The 19,323-nt window shown below is 35.5% G+C and overlaps 1 protein-coding gene across 4 annotated transcripts; it reads right to left on the bottom strand.

Annotated features, from left to right (window-relative positions):
* Positions 1-298: 298 nt before the first annotated feature.
* Positions 299-15,993, bottom strand: thrap3b (thyroid hormone receptor associated protein 3b). 4 transcript variants are annotated; one of them, XM_067361517.1, is made up of 11 exons: positions 15,919-15,993; positions 9,608-9,754; positions 7,671-8,435; positions 6,628-7,221; positions 6,369-6,544; positions 6,067-6,178; positions 5,905-5,980; positions 4,628-4,788; positions 3,581-3,863; positions 1,809-1,958; positions 299-1,614 (listed from the first exon to the last, which is right to left on the bottom strand). In XM_067361517.1, the coding sequence occupies exons 2-11, from the start codon at positions 9,727-9,729 to the stop codon at positions 1,384-1,386; spliced, it is 2,670 nt and encodes an 889-aa protein (XP_067217618.1). In that variant the 5' UTR covers positions 9,730-9,754; positions 15,919-15,993; the 3' UTR covers positions 299-1,383. The 4 variants fall into 4 exon arrangements, with proteins under 4 accessions (XP_067217618.1, XP_067217617.1, XP_067217616.1 ...); XM_067361516.1 differs by lacking the exon at positions 15,919-15,993 and adding an exon at positions 12,177-12,238; XM_067361515.1 differs by lacking the exon at positions 15,919-15,993 and adding an exon at positions 11,980-12,238 and having other exon boundaries at positions 300-1,614.
* Between the last annotated feature and the right edge of the window lie 3,330 nt (positions 15,994-19,323).

Below are 19,323 nucleotides of genomic sequence, written 5' to 3'. Positions count from 1 at the left end.
TGAAAAGGGGCATTATAGGTACCCTTTAACAATCTTAAAATGCACTATGCACTCCAATCTTAAATCAAACACACCTGAACCAGGTAATCATCTAGCCAGATGTGTTTGAGCAAGTTGGAGCTAAACTCTGCAGGAGCATGAATGGACATCCTGAAACCTGTAACTGCACTGCAATATGAGATTTTAATCATCAGATGGCTCACATCACATTGTACTACAGCTGAACATCATCAAATCACTAAAAGGCTCCAGCTGTCGAGAGCAGAAAGATCAATGCAACTCGAAACCAAAACAAGATTATGTGTAAAACAGGACGGCCTTTATTTGAAATTTACCATGGAGACTGAAAGCACTGAATTAACAGATTGTAAATGTTAAGAGAACGTCACAGCGTTACAGTATAATGTCATCACAAAGCAGGTTTCTAAAGAAAGCAGTCGAGTCCCCCAGTGTATCCTTACAACACAACTGAACAGTGCAGTACAGAGATCAATGGAAGAAAAACCACATGATCTAAACACATGCAGCATGAACTATTTTACATTTTGGTTTGTAGTTTAAACACAATAATGCAATAAATGCATCATTACAAGCTTAGTTTTGAATGTTCTATTATTATCTACACTTTAAAATCACATGAATGATCTAAAACTGACAAGATTTTTTGTGTTGTTGCTCAAAATAAGAAACAAAAGTAAATTTTTTTACACTTCACAAATTGGACTATTTCTTTAGTCATTAGTGGCATCATTTAAGGGAAGAAAATTAACTAAATTGGACGTTAAATACAGATGAGAACTCGCTTGTCAGGACAATCTGATTCTGTACATTTTTAACAGACAATTTTCTCAAGAAAGTCGGCCCAGTACACAGTGTATTGGTCCTCAAGAGATAATCCAATAAGTCCAATAAGACTGAACCGTACACCAATGACATTATAAAATTAAAGGGGTGAAATATAAATGAATGAATTTACATGCAATTCCAAAACATAGAAAAAGGGAAAATCTACTGGCAGAATCAAAATTAAAAGTAAAAGTAAAAGTAAAAAAAAAAAAAAAAAAAAAAAAAAAAAAAAAAAACTACAGTTAAATCTAAGGCACAAGTGCATGGATTTTTTATTGCACTTTTTAAATGAAAAATGAATGACTGAATTTTTATTTTCAAAATCACCCCCCACAACCTCAAAAACAAGCAGAAAAAACACAAAAATTTGAAAACTGAAAAATGGTAGCAGATCATGTGATGCTATAAAATGACATGGCTCTACCGTATGGGGCTTCACAGTCCAACACCTGAACACACGAGGATGCATTTCTCCCGAGGGCTCTCGCTGAGCTCGAGACAGTAGAGGAGAACAGACACAAATGGACACGGATCCATCTATGGCTTGGAAGCAGTGCTTTCTCCAGACTTTTCGTCGTCTTTGTGCTCTGCGCTGCCTTCTATCTCTCCCTCTTCAACGTTGCCCTGGAACATGTCGTGGGTCCACTTGGGGCTGCCACCGCCACCCTTTCGAACAATGAAGGTGCCCCTGCCGCGGGGGAAAATCCCTCTGCCGCGCCCCCGAGTGTCCACCCACTTCATCTCCCCTTCCTTGTCCCGGTCGTCATGCTGCAGTTAGACGAGAGAGAAGGAAATTGAAACTCTCCTACTGGCCACCATGCAGCTTATTCAGTCCCAAAATTGCGCACTTATATAGGAAGGGACTGTCTGAGCGACATGCGAAGCAACCAACCACCAGTTTTTGTTTTTAGCGTAAAGTTTAGGGGGGCGCGTGAATCTGAGATCAAAGCTAGGAATCACACCTGGAAGTACTTCCGACTCTTCGGGGTGTATTCTGGGTCCCACTCCTCCTCTGGGGGGCGTGAAGGGCCGCCCATATTTGGGGGGTTGTTATTGGTGTTGTTGCCAGGGTAATTTCCTCGGTTCCATCCTCTCCCTCTCATTCTGGGCTGCTAAATACAAGAGAAGAGCAGATCAACTGAGACGTCCAAGATATATGGGAAACAACTTCAGGATCATCGTGCCACAAATACAAAAGCAGGCCGAATTACAGAATCCAGTTGTGAAAATGGAATTTACTGTATAATGTGGAAAGTCATGGAATTTGACAATTCGAATGTAGTGCTGTACAATTAAATTGTGATTAATTCGTTACTGTCTGTGATTATAACCTGCAAAAAGACTGCTATTGAAATATGAAGTCTGCATTGTCTGTGTGTCACTGTGTGAATGACCACCGCAGTTGTGTCTACACACACAAGCATTCATGATGCTTGAGTTTCATCGTCTCACTGTGTGAACATTCCACATGAACTTCATCTGAAAAGAAGCTCAGTCACTTCACCAGCATTTCATAAAATATTATTATACTATTGTACATAATATATAATACTACATATAATAATAATAATAATAATAATAAAATTAATTAAAACATCTTTTAATATCACACAATATTTCATTCCTGCTATGGTTTGTTTCTTTCCGCCATGAAATAAACAAATTTCTCACAATTCTGACTTTTTTCCTGAGTTAAAATCAGAATTTCGTTATAATGTCCAATTGTGGGTGAAAAAGACATTTTTTTCTCAGCATTGCAAGTTTATTTCTCACAATTCTGACTTTATAACTCACAATTTCACATTATGTCAGAATTGCAAGATATAAATTCACAATTCTGAGAAAAAAAGTCATACTGCAACTTTATAAGATGCAATTGCGAGTTTATATGAAGCAATTCTGACTTTATAACTTGAAATTGTTTATATCTCACAATTCTGAGAAAAGTCAATTGCATGACAAAAAACTCATTAAGAAAAAACATTTTATAAACAATTCTGAATTTATAATTCAATTCTGACTTTATATCAGGCAATTGCGGGAAAAAGTCAGAATTTAGATAAAAAGTCATTATTACCTTTTTTAATATTTTTATTAAGTGACGAAAACAAGCTTCCATAGTAAACCTTTGTGGTGCAGAACTTTTTCAAAAAATTTAATCAAATGAACTGTTAAACTTCACTTCAAAACTTCAAGATTAATTTGTATGCATTCATTTGATTACAACAATTTTGGATAATAAGTCTGTTTTAATTCATGAAACAGAATTGTGAAGAAAAAAAAAATGTTTTTAAATGGACATTTCTGAAAAAAATAAATACATTTCATAGGGCACTATTGTTTTTAATAATTTTAATAAATAACTATGCTAAATGGTTACAGTTGTATAAATTCAAATGATTAGACATGCTTTTTACTAAATTTTTATTAAAACTAAACCACTAAAACCAAACCATCCAGAAAAAATGAACATAAAACACAGAATGAGAAAAAAAAAAAAAAAAAAAAAAAAAAAAAAAAAAAACTGATTTTGTAGGGCCTTATCCATCCTAAACTCTACCTAGACAACATTTCAGATTAGGCTTATTTATGATAGCAAATTAAAAACAGGGTTGGGAATGAAGCCAGAGAGGAACCAAGTTTGACAAATCAATAATAATAAAGTAACAAATTCTTTTGTAACTCAATGATCAATAAGTCATATCAATTTCGCAGAGAACTCTGAGATACTTACAAATCCCCGATCGTAACCCCCACGACCTCTGTCATATCCTCCTCGGTCGTATCCTCCTCTGCCCCTCTCATAACCCCTATCCATGTGCCCCTCATAGTCCCGAGGGCCGCGCTCCATGGACCCAGGGAACTCCCGTGACCCCAGGCGGGCCTTGTTAAAACCCCCTCCTCCTTCCATGTGCTCCTCCGGATGGTACTCTTTTCCTCTGTACGGATGAGGGGAAGGAGAGGAGGAGGAAGAGGAGGAGGAGGAAGGTGAACGCTCACGCTTCTTCTTGCTTTTCCTTTAGAATGTGGGAGAAGAGAGTTAAAAATCGTCTAGTGAGTGACTGCGAAATGCATGTTTTGAAATAATAGTTATGAAGAGTTGTAATTTAACATCTTTTACTGTTTGTGACAGTAAAAGAGAGTCCAGCCTAAGCAAATGCTGTAATATAAGCAATTCTACAACAATGATTATCAGTACACATTGAGGTGAAGAATGAGGATAAATATGACATGTATATATTTGCATTTCCCAAAGAAAATAGTGCTTGAAAGGCAGCAAAAAGAATGAGTGTTGAAGTTAGACTAAGGTTTTAGGCTGATTCTGTATCACATATGAGCTACTTTGTTTATTTTCATACTTGTCCAATAGTTGGCACACAACATATCACCATTTTTGCATTTTTGGAATTGTAAAAAGTACACAAATGAATGCAATAAATGACAAACCCCTATTCGTTATGCCAAAACATTGTCATGAAAATTATAATATGGTCTGTTATATTGTGAATTGAACATTAGAACCAGAGAATTACAGAAATTACTATTATAGAACATTAAAAATAGAATGTTTGAGAAATAATACAGTGCTGCCTTCCAAACACGGTTTACATAAGAATAAAGTGTTCCACTGTAAATGAAAACTGATATTTATAAATCAACATTCAGTCAACAGATTATTACAGTCCAGTAAATGAGCACAAGACAACATGACCCAGAATCATAAATCAAGTATATTCAAATATTATTCATCAGTAAGAATCAAAAAACATCTTAAACATACTTTGATTTCTTGTGTTTGGAGGATCTGTCAGGGGAGAGTTCATGACTGGGTGTGCGTGAGCCAGCTGAACTCTTTCCCCCCTCTCGTTTAGGATCCTTTTTACGGCGCTCAATAGCCAAACGAAGGTCCAAAGAATCGCCCTCATGTTTTTTACCATGATCCTGTGGAGACACAACAATGTCCAAAATAATTAACATATTTTCTTGAAACAATACAGTGCAAACAGATCAGAGTAAAATTATTTTGTTTTGAACTACAATATGATTTCCTCCGAAATTAAAGTTTAAAAGGATAGTTCATCCAAAAATAAATTCTCAGTTCTTTAAGTCATTACAAACACATAACATTCTTCACAGATGTTGTTCAGTGCTCTTTTCCAAACAATGAATGTGAAGTTTAACAACTTAGTTTAGACTATTTTCATGTGATTGCTGCAACTTGATTCATTCACTTTATTGCAAAGGAGCATGTGAGAGAATCGGATACAGATTTGAAGGCACCTGAAATTACTTTTGTGTGAACTAACCCTTTCAACATTATTATGAATCAATACATTATTCATTTTGGATTACCCTAAACACAAGAAGAAGAGGTTGAGAACATTTGTCTCACACTGAAATGGCAGATGAGACAATGACAGTCAAAACCCAGCTGAAAAACTCCATCTATTGGCCATCTTAAGAAATAACCTCAAATTCAATCCTAATTTTATTTAGTCACCCTCTATGACTTTACAGTGTTGGCCAAAGTTGGCCAAGTTATAATGAAACCAATGAAATACATGTGCATTTTTAAGAAGTAATGTGAGAGAACATAATATATTCGACACCCAGTGAAAATGTGACAGACGTCTATTAACACGTGAGACTTTGACAAAAAAACGACCAAAACAAAACGCACAGATTTCATGGGAAAGCAGCATGCTCCATGCTTTCCCAATACTGATTAGTACTGATCCTCACTTTTTTTTTTTTTTCTCTTTTCATAAACACATTTTTGAGGAGATATACTTACTATTGCATTGGTTAGCGGTCCACTGAAAGGCTTGGACACAGGATCAATTTTCACTTCCTTTTGATTAGCCATTTTGTTTGGGCAAGTATGTACCCACGATTAATCATACGACAAACTCTGGAGGGTGAGAGCGTAACGCTCAGTAATACAAGACTGAGATTGGGGATCTTGTGCATTAGCATTATACACCTCATAGCACATTTCTGCTGTTTCAGTTGGTACACATTTGGGCAGGAATTTCAGATTTGAAAACGCTGTGTCACCTTGTAGCTGCTCTCTTCGAAATCCTCAAACAGGTGAGAGTGCTTCTTAAAAGCACTGGGAGACACATCGATTCGCCTGTGAAAGAACATGCAAAATATTAAGAAAGGAAAAGAAGAACAAGGCATATAAACCATTAGATAAATGAGTGCAAATACACCTACCTGTGGATCTCAGGACTCTTCCTCGCCTTCATCATTTCCATCTCTGCGGCTTTTCTTTGGTATATTCCAAATCGCTCATTCAGAGTCATCCCAGATGACTTGAAATGTTGAGCTACATTCAGAGAGTAGGAAAAAAATAATTTCTTACATGCCACCATATTAATATATTCAAAATCGAAGACAAATTCTCCAAATTTCACAAACAAAAACGGCCCTAGGTTTGCACCCTGAGGCACCTCAAAGCACAAAGTGTAGAATTAAATGTAAAATTGCACAAAACCACTAGATTAGACTGGAATTACCTTTAATATGATGTACTATAGTGACAATGTGTTGAGCAAATAGCTCTGAAGGACTCCTGCGAAGCTGAGCAGACTGAATATGTTGGAAGATCGACCGAAACTCCTCATGATCTTTTTTACCAGGGTGCACAAGATCCCGTGACAAATGTCTTTCTTTAGATAATGTACCTGATGAGCTGAGTGAAAGCAGTGGAGTTATACACGTTGTCATACAAAAACAAAAATACACTAGAAAATGAAGTGATTTTAAAATTCATACCTTTCTCCACCATCAGTGAATGCCTTTATACTGAAATTAAAGTGTGGGTCTTTCTTCGCTGAGGATTTAGCTTGGGGCGAGGCCTCTCTTGCAGCTGGAAACAGTGGCCTTCCTCGGTTTTCTGATACTCTAGATGGCGATGGAGAGGATGGACTGATCCTGCTTTTTTTCTTTTCTTTCTTCTTGGAGGCCTTCTCTTCTTTTCTTGAAGCATGCTTCCGACTGCGATAAAGTTCCTCATCCAGATCCTCTTCAACATCTTCATCCCTTCTTGATGAATCTTTGTTGGACAGATAGATGCTGTCATCCCATTTTCCGAAACGCTCTTCGGTTAAGTCCCGCATCGTGACAATGGTTTTGTCTTTATACTTGGATTCCTCCTCAGTCTTCCTGTCTTTCATTTCCTGGCGATACTCCTCTTCCTCGGCATCCAGAAAAGGAAGTCCTTTGTCGGTCTTTGATCCAGATTCAGATGCTTCAAACATGCCCCTAGACTTACTGCTGCTCTTCTCGCTGTCAGCGTCGCCCAAGCTTAAAGCCTCACCCCTTCCATTATCCCTGTCTGATAAGGGCTTTTTCTTTTCTGCCAAAAACCTGAGGTGGACGATCACACGTTAATTATAAAGAAGCAGACTCTATTAGAAAACACTTGCATTTTCAAACCAGTTGGCACTAACCTTTAACATCAAAATAAGAAAGCCCACTTACAACAAAAAAATTTAAGACATGCGCAAACTTATGGTTCAACTTTTCAGCAATGCAGACACGACTAACCAGGATGGAGTTTTTTCCCATACTTACATCATTTAAACTTTATCTCCTAAATTATTGGATTGCAAACAACCTCATAGCACAGGTAAACGCCCATTTGTGACATTTGAGTTTGAAATAAGCTGGTTTCCATTATAAGCTCTATTCTTCCAAGGATCTTTGTTGCTGTACAAGGACTAAACACATTTGAGAGAATGGTGATTGATTAAAAACTGCCTGGAGGACAAAAGAAAGAGAGGGAAAACATTCAAATTCCAAAATCAAAAACATACTTTTTGAAAGCAGTTGAGATGGAGGCCGATTTGTCTTCAGTCTTCGAGTCTTCCTTTGTGAAGAACCCAAAGCCAGTTGGGGTTGACGTCTTTTCCGGCGGACTTTTATTGGCAGGGCCAATGCTTCGCCACAGTGGACCACCATTGCCGGCACCTCCAGAAAGGGACACTTTAATCTCTGACTGACCCCCAGCAGACGCGACATTGCGTTTGGGACTGGTCTCGTAGTCAGATAGGCCTTCCCACTTACTACCGGGCTCCTCTGGGCTGCTTCCTGTAGGCTTGGATGCTTCCTTGCTTGTTCCCTTGCTCTCACCTGGTGAAGCCCTTCCTTTGGCTTCTTTGGCATGGGGTCGTCCCGCACTTGAGTTGCGTCGTCGTGGGGATGAGGAGCGGGAGGAAGAGCTGGAACGTCTGGAACGCCCTGAGGAAGATCTACCGGAATGGCGTGAATGGCTTCGGCTTGGCGATCTTTTCCGTGGTGTGTGGGAACGCGAGCGCCCCCTCCTAGGGCTGTACTGGTGGTCGTATGGCTGTTGCTGGTCTCTATGGCCATGCCAGTTGGAACCATGATTGGAACGGTAACCATAGTTGCTCCCACCTCTATGATAGTTCCCTCGTGGGAAGTAGCCACGCCCTCTGCCCCGGTGGTACTGAAAGGGCCTCCGGTAGCCACGGAAACCACGGTTATAACCACGATTGCCCTGGAAATCTCTAGAGGGATAGTTCCTCTCCCTGCTATGCGAACGGGATCTTGATCTAGAACTAAAAGAAAAGAGGAAAATGCAAAGCACAGAAAGAGGATTAAAACAATATTAGAGATAGAAAAAGAGAGAAAGATGCAGTTATGATTAATGACCACTTGATGGCGCTACTGGATCAATATTTACACAAATGGCACTTGTCCTTGATGGGTTTTTGCAACTAGCATAATGTTTAAAAAGTGTTATATCACGTCCGGTAATTTTAACAACCTTTTACCATTGTATAAAAGGATTATACTGCCTATGCCTTCATCACATCTTCTAAAATTACATATGACGTTTTCATTTAAATGGAACTGCAACTTGAATTCATTACCTAAACCTGGCAATGCATAAAGTTACAACATTTTAAGGTTAATTTACCACTAACTAAACCAAACATTCACCAACAGGAGAATGTCTTACCACTTGCACTTTTTCAATGGAAAACTAATCAAGACTAACGTTTATCGACCAGCATAGCAAGCTCCCGATTGTGAAAGGGACATGTTAATCCACATGCAGTGGAAAGAAGTAGTCATGCCAGACAAAAGGAAACCATTTTTAAACTACCTTTCATACGACACGTAAAAAACAACAAATACAGGCGGGCTGTTAGAGGAGAAACAGTTAGAAAAGGAGGAACAACATTCTGGAACAATATGGCATCTCATCTCAGTGCATTTTTTAATATTAAATGACTTTATTTAAGGGCAGGATAAAGCTCTTAGGTGCAGCTGTTTTTAAATTGAGCTATGACGTTAGGGCAGCTTAAAATTTTTCCCCATTTAAAATGCCATTCCAATCATCAATTTGTTGCAAAGAAAGTGGCTGGAATCCATCAAACTTCACTTCAGTGTTGTGGCGCATTTCCAAGTGAAAGGGAATATTGAATGGAGGGCGGGGTTTTATTATATCGCACCTCCTCTCCATCTCTTGATAACAGCAGACTGACGGTTAGAAGAGAGTGGTTAAGTATATTTTACCAAAGCCGTCAAACTCATTTTATCAGAAAGGGAATGCCATTCCAGAGTGGAAGCAAATTTTCAGATTTTGATTAAAGATTACCACGCCGAACAATTTTTTTTTCTTCTGTGTATTAACTTGCACGGGTTAACTGTTCACCTCAATACTAGCGATGTGCACTAACAAAGCAAACAGTGTCAATTTCGATTTCAATGCGACTTTGCCTACCTGTAGCGACGCTTTCTGGATCTCGAGCGGGAGCGACTCCTCGAGTGAGATCGTGTGTAGGACCGTGATCTAGTCCTAGACCTGGAACGGGACCGAGAAGCAGAATTCGGGGGCTTGGACATCTCTGTGCTCACAGTATTTTCAGACCTGAAAAGAGAATCACACGAACACAAGGCTATCACTCTGGCACAGAATCAAAAAACATTAGAAAAAAACAAAAGTAGGACTGTGGAGAAAAGACCCCTAAAAATAAAAAAACAACCAAAATCCAACAAAAACAGACTAGCTAAATTAAAAAAAATAAAAATAAAAATAAAAACTTAGTAGAACAAAAGGCATTACAACATCTCTATCTGTTTGTTGTGCAAAACAGAGACTAAATTTTACATTTTAAGTGACCGGTAATAAGTGATATGCAGAACAGACTTTTAGTGGTTTTATTTTTTACACTTCAACAAAGAAATAATAATTGCAATTGTAGTTATTTATGCCATTAGATGTATTAGGGCTGCAATCAATAGAGGAAAAAAAATATGAGTGACTTTGCAGTATTAAAGAAAAAAAATGCATTTGAAAAAAATGTGCATTTAGTAAAACTGAAAATAATTAAATCTTGCAAGTCATGCAAGTATTTAAAATTCTTTTGCAGCTCTAATATAAATGCTCTAATATAAATCTTTGTTTTGGTCATTGTCTAAAATGTCTAATCTATTTTTCAACACAGTAACATATTTATAAACCTTGCTGACAATGATTACTGTTATCTCTCCAGTACACTACAGTAGTATTGAATCACCAGTCCAAACTAATTCCCGTTTACGGGAACTGATGCAACTAAAAACCACTATTTGTCTTCAAACAAATGCACCTGAACTGATAAACATTTCAGTGTTTCTTTTACCTTGACCCACTATGGATGAATTCTGATTGTGTTGACCAGATAAATCAAATATTAACAGGAAAAAAAAAAGTATGCAGAAGATAAGGACAAAGTTGAGAGCCAAAAAGGTTCAGTGAGCCAGAAAATAAAGGGTGAAATAGTTTCAGATCCTTAAACATTCAAAATAATCACTTCCTTTAATATCATGCACATTTTGCAGAAGTCATTTGCAGTAAAGCATTGCATATTAAGGCAGTATATTTGTAAAACATACAAGACTCTAATGTTTCTGAAAAGAATGAGAGTGCAGACTGCTCAAAATTTCTTACATAAGTTGTCAACAATTACTCTGCGAGGTTAACATCACAAAGCCTGGTTTTCCGGTGTGATGCATTTATCTAGTAACATGAGAAGTTAATTGATACGCAGCATACTTCATTGTGGGATCAGGGTGTGTCTTCTAGCATGACAGACTTGTATGCATATAATCTATATATTTGCATCTAGTCAAAGCAGGAACAGGACAATAATCACCCAGTCCTTCGTGGTAAGAGACAGTCCGGCTCAACCAGCGCAGCTAGTTTCTAATCTATTCAGGAAATACTTTGGAAAAAAACATTTGCATTGATCCAATCATCAGTACAGAGCACATTCACTGGCTGTGTCTCAAAACCTATGGAGCTGGCTACCTAGCTATTTTAGACTCCATAGGCACTAGATTTTTCACTAGACATTTCACTAGATTTTGAGATCCCAAAATACTATCTAGATCGGTAGATGCTCAAAACGTCCAAACAAGTGACTACTGAATAGGTATTGTTTTGCTGTCTAGACATACAGCTCACTATATCCAGACATTATGGAAAACACTATTCTTTTTCAGATCCATTTAGATAGTAAAATCTAAATTCAAAAGCCAATAAAAAGCACAAAAACACAACAACAACAAAAAAGGCCATTTTATGAGACGTATTCATTACACTTTCGTTTTCACTTCTTTCATGTTAATGGTGAAAAATAGTTTAGATGCAATCACATTATATAACTGTAACTCCGACTTGAAACGGTCATCTACAACCATACTCATTCAGGTGTGTTTAAAAAAAAAAAAAAAAAAAAAAAAAAGGATAGGCCTATTTAATTAACTTACAGAAATAAAATTCATCAACCTCAATGTGCTCAGAATAACACCAACATAATCTGGATGAACAATAAAAGGCATTGTATCGTTTTTTTTATAAGTTACGCAATTAAATCGCACACCGAGTCGCACAATTATGCTACCAAAATAAGGAATATTATTGCAAATTAAATTTCTGCTGTTAGCCGCTATGCTAACACTAGCCCCATTAGCCAATCTGCAACGGCATAAAACGCGCAAAAGCAGACACAATACCAACAAAATAACACAAACAACATTTTAGAAGAAACTCCAGCAGAACATACGGCGACAATAGCGTTATAGTCTTAAAATGCGTATAAAAAGACTCACCTGAGGGGCTAGTCAGATGTGATTAGCGCGAGCTCACGAGCTGTGGCGCTGCGAGCACGCGACGGAAGAATAACGTGTATTATTCGTCGTATACAGGTCAATATACGCTTAATTGTATTTATTCTGCTCTACTTCGCCCTTCTAATCTAAAGGGGTTCAGTTGTGTAAGGTTTCGGAGTAATGAAAATGAGAAGTACCCATTTGGTCGCCTCAGGAAACGCAAAAGGCTTCCGAGGCAGTTCAGCTTCCTGATCAACGCACGCACTCACACACACATGCACACGCGCGCGCGCGCGCGCACACACACACACAGAGACAATCATACACGCCCCTTTTTGGCATTCTTCTTTTTTTAATTTAATACGTATTTTCTCATTTTCTTAAAAAATGGATGTTGAATTGAAAAACTTTAATTTTTAAGGGTTTATGGGCCTGATAGATATTTTTGCACATTTGTCTCTTTCGAAGTACACAGAATTCCTTACAATTTAACTATTAGGCCTATTAATTGTCTCTTTAATTAATTAATTAATTAATTAAAAAAAGATCTGTATGTTAATATAATTTATGGCTATTTTCTTTCCTCTGAGAACCACTGCAGCATGTACAAATGGTAAAACAGACACAGCGCCTCCATTTCAGACACCTGTTGAAAGCTTCTCCGGACTGACAGCTGTAATCACAGGCCACTGAGCCAGTTCAGAGAAATCTGTCCAGCACCAGGCAGTATTTCACAGAGAGGAAACACAACAGAGAGTCAGCCTCCATGAGCCAATCTATAACACATGTCTGCAAAAAGACTGGATGCGTATGTTTCTGTAAGGCATGGACCTTTTTTCTAGGGGTTCCTGAAAATATTGTTTTTTGTTAGCATATATATATATATTTCATACATTCATATAGGCTATATATGAATGAACTGTGTAGATCTTACTACTCTGCAACATGTGCACGTGTTTCCTGTGTCTGTTCCAGGAAGTTGGAGACCGTTTTAAGTGTTGTTGTGCTAATCTCACTTTCCTTTTTTAGATTGTTCATTTGTTTTCTTTTTTTTTATTTCTTACATTTGTTACACTGCAGCTACACAGTTTTTGAATTACTATAAGTTGAGAAACACAACTAAAGGTTACTCTCAGCATAGTCTTGCACACTGTCATTGACAATGGCTTCCAAAAGTATAAAAAAACAGAGAGATAGATAAACATTCTTCTCTGGGTGGCATTAAGACTGCTGGTCATCTGCAACAGGGCCAGAGAACGTTTCTGGTGCAGATCTGCAGCATGTATATTATAATTAGTAAAAATTAAAGATATATATAACTATATATATATATATATATATAACTATATAAACTATATAAACTATATAATATATATATAAACTATATAAACTATATAATATATATATAAACTATATAAACTATATAATATATATATAAACTATATAAACTATATAATATATATATAAACTATATAAACTATATAATATATATATAAACTATATAAACTATATAATATATATATAAACTATATAAACTATATAATATATATATAAACTATATAAACTATATAATATATATATAAACTATATAAACTATATAATATATATATATAAACTATATAATATATATATAAACTATATAATATATATATATATAAACTATATAATATATATATATATAAACTATATAATATATATATATATAAACTATATAATATATATATATATAAACTATATAATATATATATATATAAACTATATAATATATATATATAAACTATATAATATATATATAAACTATATAATATATATATAAACTATATAATATATATATATATAAACTATATAATATATATATATATAAACTATATAATATATATATATAAACTATATAATATATATATAAACTATATAATATATATATATATAAACTATATATATATATATAAACTATATATATATATATATATATAAATACAATATATATATAATATATAATATATATAATTATATATTATATACATATATTATATATTATATATATTATATATATATATATATATATATATATATATATATATATATATATATATAGTTTATATATATATATATAGTTTATATATATATATATAATATATATATATATAAACTATATAATATATATATATATATATATATATATATAAACTATATAATATATATATATATATATATATATATAAAATATATATATAATATATATAATTATATATTATATACATATATTATATATTATATATATATATTTTATTTATATATATATATATATATATATATATATATATATATATATATTATATAGTTTATATATATATATATATATTATATATATGTTATATATTATATTATATATATATATATGTATATTATATATATGTTATATATTATATTATATATATGTTATATATTATATATATATATATATATATATATATATATATATATATATATATATATATATATATATATATATATATATATATATATATATATATATATAATGATTTAATTAAAATTTTGAATTCAGGTTTTTATATCTCAAATGATGACTGGCTAAATCTTCAAAGGGGGTTCAGTTTGATCGTTTTTATTTATCCTCATTTTAATTTGTGAATATAAAGGTGATGCTTTAATTATTTATTTATTTATTTTACTTGAAGCCAATTTCACCTCTGTATTTAAATCACCAGGAGTGTATTATATCAATATGTCACAAAAAATAACATAAAAATTATAATAACTTCTATTATACTATATCAAGGGTGGGGAACGTTGATCCTGGAGGGCCATTGTACTACAGAGTTTAGCTCCAACCCTAATTAAACACACCTGAAGCTAATCAAGGTCTTCAGGATTACTAAAGTGACAGGTGAGTGTTTTTTTTTTCAGGGTTGGAGCTAAGGACAATGTTCCTCACCCCTGTAATATATTATAATATAAAAAAATATATAAATAATAATAAAAAGATACTATTTTTTTGACCAATTTGAAGCCTATCATGTCAAATAGCCTGAACCCTGGAGTCCTGTAATATTATCAGCAAGTGTCATGTTCTAAATAGCTCTGAATCAGACTGAATGAAAGATCACTTCACAGCACGACTCTGCAATCCTGCCTGACATTTTGGCAAACTGTTTACATTCCCAAACTGATCTAGGGGGTAACAACATCGCGACAGTTTGATGTTAGCTTAATTCATCTCCAGTAAAGTCTTTATTTTTGATGTAGATGAACTCAAAAACTTAATGTGCCTGGATGCTCAAACATGAACACATGCAAAGCAGAAAGTATGTGATGAAGCAAAGCATAAGCTAGACAAAGCTTTTCAACATGAAAAACCACAAATGCATATCTATACGTGCACCACAACCAAATTTAGAGCGAGTTTGTGTGTTCATGCCATGGGTTATTTATTTCAAAAGAGTAGCACAGTTTCAGTGGAAAGTTCTGCCTTCTTCAGCTTGTGGTTTTGTGTTCAGTTAAGAACTATTTTTCCATTTACAATCAAGGGTGTGCTGTTTCTCTCCACACTCTGCTCAGAAGCTGTATATACAATGTCTTTTAAAGCCACATTTCTCTTTTCTGGTTGAAAAGTGGCATGTTTGACATTGAGGGTTTAAGCACTAGTCTAGTACATTAACAACATGTTACGCCGCCATTTGAAAGAGAAGACACTACATCCAATGAAAATGATTTAGGAAGCCAACTTGAGACATTTTCTGAATTCTGCTTTACTAGCAGGGTGTTTAGTTCATCCATTTCCAGGCCTTTACAATTTTAGTGAAGCCCCAAGAGTGCATAAATAGTTTCAGCTAAATAATTATCACATGAAATCACTCTTAAAAACACATTCAAACATGTACAGGAGAAATATGAACAAAACAAAGAGAGCAGCCTCACCTCTAGTGTTCAGTAGTGGCGGTAATTCAAGAGAAAGCAAAAGTAAAGTCAATGTATCTGCAGCGAACAAAGAACTTCCTGTATTTGATGGATGAAGCTATGCCAAGTCATTTCTTGTATGATGTATTCAGCCTGCTATATGAAGTTAAAATACTATTAAAAGAATCAACTACACAAAGTGTTTATTATCAGTCCTTCCATTATTATTAGAACATTATTATTATTAGAACTTCTGTCACCAAGCTTATAGAGGGATAAGCATGAATATACAAACCCGATGCCAAAAAAGTTGGGACACTGTGCAAATTGTGAATAAAAACAGAATGCGAAGATGTGGAAGTTTCAAATTTCAATATTTTATTCAGAATACAACATAGATGACATGTCAAATGTTCAAACTGAGAAAATGTATCATTTTAAGGGAAAATAAGTTGATTTTAAATTTCATGGCATCAACACATCTCAAAAAAGTTGGGACAAGGCCATGTTTACCACTGTGTGGCATCCCCTCTTCTTTTTATAGCAGTCTGCAAACGTCTGGGGACTGAGGAGACAAGTTGCTCAAGTTTAGGAATAGGAATGTTGTCCCATTCTTGTCTAATACAGGCTTCTAGTTGCTCAACGGTCTTAGGTCTTCTTTGTCACATCTTCCTCTTTATGATGTGCCAAATGTTTTCTATGGGTGAAAGATCTGGACTGCAGGCTGGCCATTTCAGTACCCGGATCCTTTTACGCAGCCATGATGTTATAATTGATGAAAATAAAATGCAAGGTCTTCCCTGAAAGAGACGACGTCTGGATGGGAGCATATGTTGCTCTAGAACTTGGATATACCTTTCAGCATTGATGGTGCCTTTCCAGATGTGTAAGCTGCCCATGCCACACGCACTCATGCAACCCTATACCATCAGAGATGCAGGCTTCTGAACTGAGCGCTGATAACAACTTGGGTTGTCCTTGTCCTCTTCAGTCCGGATGACATGGTGTCCCAGTTTTCCAAAAAGAACTTCAAATTTTGATTCGTCTGACCACAGAACAGTTTTCCACTTTGCCACAGTCCATTTTAAATGAGCCTTGGCCCAGAGAAAACGCCTGCGCTTCTGGATCATGTTTAGATATGGCTTCTTTTTTGACCTACAGAGTTTTAGCCGGCAACGGAGAATGGCACGGTGGATTGTGTTCACCGACAATGTTTTCTGGAAGTATTCCTGAGCACATGTTGTGATTTCCATTACAGTAACATTCCTGTATGTGATGCAGTGCCGTCTAAGGGCCTGAAGATCACGGGCATCCAGTATGGATTTTCCGGCCTTGACCCTTACGCACAGAGATTGTTCCAGATTCTCTGAATCTTTGGATGATATTATGCACTGTAGATGCTGATAACTTCAAACTCTTTGCAATTTTTCTCTGAGAAAATCCTTTCTGATATTGCTCCACTATTTTTCGCCGCAGCATTGGGGGAATCGGTGATCCTCTGCCCATCTTGACTTCTGAGAGACACTGCCACTCTGAGAGGCTCTTTTTATAGCCAATCATGTTGGCAATTTACCTAATAAGTTGCAAATTGGTCCTCCAGCTGTTCCTTATATGTACATTTAACTTTTCCGGCCTCTTATTGCTCCCTGTCCCAACTTTTTTGGAATGTGTAGCTCTCATGAAATCCAAAATGAGCCAATATTTGGCATGACATTTCAAAATGTCTCACTTTCAACATTTGATATGTTATCTATATTCTATTGTGAATAAAATATAAGTTTACGAGATTTGTAAATTATTGCATTCCTTTTTTTATTCCGAATTTGTACAGAGAAAAGATTCAACTGGAAGAACATCTAGCAACTAATTAAGTTAAGAGATATCAGGTCTGTAACATGATTAGCAATAAAAGGGATGTCTTAGAGAGGCAGAGTCTCTCAGAAGTAAAGATGGGCAGTGAAAGAGTGCGTAAAAAGATTGTGGAATACTGTAAAAACAATGTTCCTCAACGTTAAATTGCAAAGGGTTTGCAAATCTCATCATCTACAGTGCATAACATCATCGAAAGATTCAGAGAAACGGGAGAAATCTCTGTGCGTAAGGGACAAGGTCGAAGACCTTTATTGGATGCCCGTGGTCTTCGGCCCCTCAGACGACACTGCATCACTCATCGGCATGATTGTGTCATTGACACTACTAAATGGGCCCAGGAATACTTCCAGAAACCACTGTCGGTAAACACAATCCGCCGTGCCATCTGCAGATGCCAACTAAAGCTCTATCATGCAGAAAGGAAGCCATATGTGAACATGATCCAGAAGCCAAGGCTCATTTAAAATGGACTGTTTCAAAGTGGAAAAGTGTTCTATGGTCAGACGAGTCCAAATTTGACATTCTTGTTGGAAATCAGACTTTTTTTTTTTTTTAATAAAATACACATTGTCTTTGAACACATTGAACACACTGTGTAAATATTTACAGTGCAAGGTGGAAAAAGTACATAAATCCCTATAGGCTAATAACTCAAAGTGAACTGGATTTGATTAATGTTGGTAAAATCCTTAAATAAAATCATATAAAATATTATTTCAACCTGTTTCATACAGTTTGTCCAGTACATTGGCTTTGCTCTGCATGAAGTTTTCTCATGCTTGGCTCACATTATTACTATCTATGAAATCAGCCCATAAATCAAAATACAATCCACAATAGTAACCTGGCAAACTGGCCAATAGAACGTGGACACAGAACTCTGTGTATATTGGAACCTGTATTCTAAAACCCAAAAGAAAGGCTGCCTTGGAAACACTGGAAAGGTCCTGTATGGAAATAATCTTTCACAGTGCAGCTGGAAGCAGGTATATATAGAGCCATTAAACAAAGCAACTCCGATTTGGTTTAAAGCAAATGCGTGGCTGATGGGAAAATGCTGCAAGACCACATTTAAATAGAGAGGTTGAAAATATAACACATACAGAGTGTGTTTAGATGCACACAATACCCACATATACACACTCATTCACACACGCTTATCAACAGCAACCAAAACAGCCCACGTCAATCAGACAGTAAATTCTCAGATGTCTTCTCACCTTGCAGTGACTCATGGGGAAATGTTCAGTGAGGCTTTATTGTCCATCTTGTGCGCCAAGGGTTTGTGACACAACATACTGTTTAACAGGCCTTTAAAGGTCAAAGGCTAGAGACAAATATGAACTTTGGAGTCAGAGCTCTGTCAGCCATCTTGGCCAATTTGCAATGCAAAATTATGTTATGAGATCGTTACTTCTATACTATTTTAGTATTTATTAATATCTTTTTATTTCTATTTCAGGTTTAGTTTTTGCACTTTTAGTACTTCACCTGGAAACTATTTTTAATAGTTATAATTTGGGATTTAGGTAAAAATAACAACACTGACTGAAA

The sequence above is a fragment of the Chanodichthys erythropterus genome, chromosome 15 (assembly GCF_024489055.1).
Source record: "Chanodichthys erythropterus isolate Z2021 chromosome 15, ASM2448905v1, whole genome shotgun sequence".
Lineage (NCBI taxonomy): Eukaryota > Metazoa > Chordata > Actinopteri > Cypriniformes > Xenocyprididae > Chanodichthys > Chanodichthys erythropterus.
Note: the sequence above shows the minus strand (reverse complement) of the source record. Positions and strands in the feature narration are given on the sequence as shown.

Excerpts from the sequence above, each read along its gene's own strand:
- thrap3b (XM_067361517.1), bottom strand. The coding sequence starts at position 9,729 with ATGTCCAAGCCCCCGAATTCTGCTTCTCGGTCCCGTTCCAGGTCTAGG. Across the intron at positions 6,179-6,368 it reads TATAGTACATCATATTAAAG|CTCAACATTTCAAGTCATCT; the intron begins GTAATTCCAGTC and ends CTCTGAATGTAG. Across the intron at positions 1,959-3,580 it reads GGGGTTACGATCGGGGATTT|CAGCCCAGAATGAGAGGGAG; the intron begins GTAAGTATCTCA and ends TCTTGTATTTAG.